Below are 5,662 nucleotides of genomic sequence, written 5' to 3'. Positions count from 1 at the left end.
CAAATATGTTAACCTCACGCAATACTGTCTACTCATGAGGTTTGCTTTGTAAATAATTCTTATAATTAAGTTTGTACTATAACAATATTGTTAGTATTGTCCAAGTGTTTGTGGGCTTGGACGGCGTCGAGAGCCGCAACGTGCGGTTAATTAGTATGTAAATGTTTGTTCGAGTGGATTTGTGACATGGACTCAAATGTAACCCGGTTCAGTTGTTTTGTAGATATTTGTAAAGTCGGACAATAAATTATTGAATAATTAAATTTCTGTTGAGTGACATACGAATTAAAGCCTGGGAGCTGAATATATTCGTAACCACTGCTATTTTCACTGAAATTTAATGAAATACAGTTAATGTCGTATAGAATAATATTCGATAATCCTGATGAGACTGTGTGTGGTAGTAGTATTCAGATATATTAATTTCAGTTACATATACAATGTATTGTAGTACAAAAATATGACGACAAATTCGTATCGATAATGTTTTCATTGATTTAATATTATAAAAGTATGTAACGCTCAGTGGAAATAGTCTGTCAACTTGCTCTACCAACAAATTAGGTTATATTTAATTGATTGCGAACTAATTTTTTACCACCATATTGATTTTATGGGATTCAGAGTCGTGTGATTGGACTATTTGTCACTTTCATTCTTGTACATAAATTAATAAAATATTATTTTACAAATTTATTTATATCTATGTTTTATTTCATTACAGAGTCCTATGTATTTATTTATATTTGTATAATTGGGCTGCTAATATACAGTCGGTTAGTCGGTAGGTTGCCCTAATGCGATTGCACTGATTGCGCGTTTGTTTGGTACACCACGCCCTCTGTTAAGCAGCGTAAAACAAACGAGGCTTGTACTTAACTGACTGATTGATTTGTTTACGGTACAATTTACAAACACTAGATATTTTGGAACCATCCATAATGAGATCAAATGATGATACGCATTCATGATGTGCCATGCATCTTGCCACAGAGGTGTTTGTCGCGTATTGAACTCATAGTTCTGACGAATTTGTTCTGTCCATTGATTTTTTATGTTAGAATGTCAAACGAGCTGACAGAGCACCAGATGGTGATCGACCTGCACCTGGCGGTGCACCAGTGCAGGATGATGTATGAGTTATACATCATCCTGCACTGGTGCACCTGCCATTTTATTATTATTATTTCTTTTCAGACCAGACTAATATAGTGCAGTACATGACATTAATAAAACTTAAAAATGATATATTTATTTATTTATATTTGTGCGATAATGCAGGCCAACAGCAACGTCCAAACTATCTTGAAGTTTTCGTTTGAAGAATAAAGTTGCTTTTGGTATGTAGTACAGTTCTCATTTTTTGTTTGACACCTTGCTCTTCATTTGTTTCTTTGGAGGTTCGTAAAATACGTTATATTGCGGCGTCTCTTCAGATTTTATGCCAACTTTCTGCTTCTCTTCAGTTTTGGCTCACCTAGTGGCGACACTTGTTGACTGCAGTTAAAAAAATTAAATAGTAATGTTATTAGTATGTTATATTATCTTAACTGTGGTATTAGTGACTGATACCGGTAAGATGTATGCTAGACATCTAATATCATTAAACTAGGAATTTAGCAGATAAAAAAATTAAATAGTAATGTTAGCAGCCGCCAACAGTTTATTATGTAATGCTAGCTATTAATATCATTCAATTTAAGAATGGCTGGGAGATGACTGTATTTGAATGCTGACATTGAATGTATACACATGCACGACATGAGACCTTAGTTTTCAGGAAATGTAACGAATAATCTCTACCATGGGTATCACATGACGTGTTTCCGTGATGCAAAACAAAATGCTATTGGCAGACGGCAGACTACTTGTTGGGCAGTAGCATTCACTGCCCATCAAGTAGTCTGCCGTCAGCTTGAATATCACTTTTTTGTAACCCATGTCTTAGTCTAGACTTCTGAGGATTTTTTAATGCATGACTATGAAATACGCAGCAGCGCAGCATGTTTGAATGGGAATGAATGTTTGCATAATGACGAATTTAATAAATCTCATGAGACTTATCAAATCAAACCAATTCAAACAGGAGAAGTCACATAGGTAATTGTCATGATTTATGACTCCACCCTTTCTCTCTCCCCCTGTCCTCGTCCCTGTTACCGCTGTTACTACACATACATTTCTTTAGAAATTATTAAATTAATGAACAATGGTTTGTCCCACAACATCACACTAATACAAATATAAACGTTTCTTGTAAATACATACCGAATATCAATGCCTGCGTCCTCTAACATTCGTCTAGAGGCCTTGTATTCATTTCTGTCTCCTTTTTGGTCGGAAGAAAATATTACGCTCTTTATGCCAGATTGTATGACCATTTTTGCGCATTCATTGCACGGGAATAACGTCACATAGATACGGCAATCCTTCACTTTTCCAGGCGCATTTAGTATTGCGTTAAATTCAGCATGGGTTACTGAAAATGGAGACATTTACAATTACAATGTAAAGATTAACGAGATTGAAATTAAACAAGTAGTCGTTATACATAGTGTTTAATTTTTTACAACACATTTTAATACTAACTCATTAATTTCTTTATTGTCTTGTTGTACGGATAATTGTTACCTTTTGCCCAACAATTGTATCTGTGAAAATAAATGTATTCATTAAAAATACGTACGTAAGTACAATAAATATGAGTATATTATAGAATAATACAATATATCCTTACTTCTTTATCCTTATCCTTACTCCTTACTTTATTATATATTTATATTATTATATTAATATTATAAATGCGAAAGTAACTGTCTGTCTGTCTGTCTGTGTGTCTGTCTGTCTCGCTTTCACGCCAAAACTACTGAACCGATTTCAATAAAATTTGGTACACAGATAGTCTAGACCCTGAGAAAGGACATAGGCTACTTTTTAATGCGAAAAAAGGGTTGTAAGGGGTTGAAATTGGGGATGAAAGATTGTATGGAAGAATCGTCATTTTTGAAGGCAGAAGCTTGAAACTTATTTTTGAGGCTGCTAATTAAATATAAATAAATATGACATACAAAGTTTTTAAAAATTTTACCCTTAAGGGGGTTAAATAAAATAGGGGATGAAAGTTTTTATGTAAATTTGTCATTTTTGAAGCTAGAAACTGATTTTTGAGGCTGTTGATTGACTATAAATAAATAAGCCTGGAAATTTTGTAAAAATGTTAACCTTAAGGGGGTAAAATAAAATAGGGGATGAAAGTTTTTATGTAAATTCGTCATTTTTGAAGCTAGAAGCTTGAAACTTATTTTTGAGGCTGTTGATTGACTATAAATAAATAAGCCATGAAATTTTGTAAAAATGTTACCCTGAAGGGGGCAAAATAAAATAGGGGATGAAAGTTTTAATGTAAATTCGTCATTTTTGAAGCTAGAAGCTTTAAACTTATTTTTGAGGCTGTTGATTAAATATAAATAAATAGGCCATCGAAGTTTATAAAAATGTTAGCCTTAAGAGGTTAAATAAAATAGGGGATGAAAGTTTTTATGTAAATTCGTCTTTTTGGAAGCCAGGAGCCTGAAACCTATTTTTGAGGCTGTTGATTAAATATAAATGAATAGGACATTCAAAATTTTTATAAAATTACCCTTAAGGGGGTAAAATAAAATAGGGGACGAAAGATTTTAGGTAAATTCGCCATTATTGGAGCCAGATCTATGAAAGTTTTTTATTGAATTTAGTTAGTTTATTAAATACCTTACTAATATTATAACTGTAAAAGTAATTCTGCCTGTCTGTCAGTCTCACTTACACGCCAAAACTACTGAACAGATTTAAGTGAAATTTGGTCCACAATTAGTCTAGATCTTGAGAAAGCACATAGGATACTTTTGGATGCGATAGAAGGGTTATAAGGGGTTGAAAGGGTACATGCATACGAGATTGTTCGACCTACGGTTCCGGCTGGGTGTGACTGGATGTCGCATCCTAGAAGTGCCAGGCGCCGATACCGGCGACAAAGCGAACTCACTAGCCGCAAGGTTAGTGATCTTGCCAGTAGAAAAAGTCCGGGTCACCAGGCCGGAGAAATTGGCTGAGCTGAGACTATGTGATCTGGACGACTCGGTAACATCTGAGAACGTCGTTGCCGCGAGTGGGAGGATGCGCGGATACAAGCATATAGGCGGACGAGGTCCGGTGCACTCCCTCCGGCGTGGGCTCAAACTGGGTGTAATGCCCGGTTGCAGCAGCCTAAACCCTAATCCAGGCGGGTCGGATTAAGGTAAAGTGCTTGCTCACGGGGCACGTAGGCCAACGGTGCACTGCAGGGGAAGACAGCAGCGATAGGAGCTATCGCTGTGGTCAGGGCGGCCACAAGACCGCGAGATGTGTCGCGCCATCGCCACGTTGCTGGTACTGCGCTGCGGCTAACTGCAAGTCGGACCATGGAGTCGGTAGCACAAAATTGTGTCGCTTGCCAAGGCCAGGGCCGCGGCCGCAGCGCAGGTCACCGGCGGGAGGGGAGGATTCGATGGACACCTGTGTCTATCAGCATGGCCATCGAATCCATATTTGACCCTAGTGTGGAGGATTGTTAGGGCGATCCGAAGCTCACAAGGGAGGCATTAAGGTGGCGTGCAGAGGCTATTCCCTGCACGCCTAGATGAAAGGTCCTTTCAATGGGAACCGTGCCGGTAGTCTTGGAGAATGCATATGCGATCATATAGCTACGGCGACATGTTCGAGGAGGAATAGTCGTCAGGTTTTTGGCCGATATGAATCCGGCAGTCCCCATTTGGCCCCTAAGCCTCTATGAAGATTTTTTCCTGACGTTAAAAAAACACGGTTGTACGTAAGAATCGTCATTTTTAAAGCTAGAAGCTTGAAACTTATATTTTAGGTTGGTGATGATTGACCAACCTAAAATATAAGATGATGAGATGATGATTCATAGTTTGTAATAATTTTACCCTTAAGGGGGTACAATAAAATAGGGGATCAAAATTTTTATGTAAATTCATGACTAGCTTAAAACTAGAATGATGAAACTGTTTTCATTGGCTGTTTTGGGTTTATTTATTAAATACCTCACTAATATTATAACTCTGGATCTCGCTTACATGCCAAAACTACTGAACCGATGTAAATGAAATTTAGAACGTATAATCTAGAAGACCCTGAGAATGGATATAGGGTATTTTTTAATGTGGAAAAGGGTTGTAAGGGGATTGAAAGGTGCAAGGTTGTATAGATATATCGCCATTTTCAAAGCCTGAAAGTGATTTTTAGGCTGTTGATTAAATATAAATAAAGAAAAATGGGTTGTAAGGAATTTAAAAGAGAGTCAAATGTTTATATGCAAATATTGTCGTTTTTAAAGCTAGAAACTTGAAGTTTAATTTTTAGCCTATTTATTAAATATATATAAGGGGTTGAAAGAGTTATGTATGGAAGTATCATTTTTGAAGATGAAATGATGAAACTTTTTCATTAGGCTTTTATTGGGTTAGATCATTAAATATTTTTTTCATTATTTAGTCAAGTTCACTATTTTACGCGGATGAAGTCGCGGGTATAGCTAGTTACTTATATTCCTAAGAATTTAAATGATCTGGCTTTTAAAATTGAGTCGTTTCCATATCCAGTAGGTTTATAGAAACTACTCAAT

General features: G+C 36.3%; 1 protein-coding gene across 1 annotated transcript; it reads right to left on the bottom strand.

Moving 5' to 3' along the window:
* Positions 1-1,439: 1,439 nt before the first annotated feature.
* LOC131853928 (probable deoxycytidylate deaminase) lies at positions 1,440-2,646 on the bottom strand. Its single transcript, XM_059205018.1, has 3 exons — positions 2,590-2,646; positions 2,269-2,479; positions 1,440-1,497 (listed from the first exon to the last, which is right to left on the bottom strand). The coding sequence occupies exons 1-3, from the start codon at positions 2,591-2,593 to the stop codon at positions 1,440-1,442; spliced, it is 273 nt and encodes a 90-aa protein (XP_059061001.1). The 5' UTR covers positions 2,594-2,646.
* Positions 2,647-5,662: the final 3,016 nt, after the last annotated feature.

The sequence above is a fragment of the Achroia grisella genome, unplaced genomic scaffold (genome assembly GCF_030625045.1).
Source record: "Achroia grisella isolate CSIRO2021 unplaced genomic scaffold, CSIRO_AGI_Agris_v1 utg918, whole genome shotgun sequence".
Taxonomy (NCBI): domain Eukaryota; kingdom Metazoa; phylum Arthropoda; class Insecta; order Lepidoptera; family Pyralidae; genus Achroia; species Achroia grisella.
This window is presented reverse-complemented; position numbering and strand designations above follow the sequence as displayed.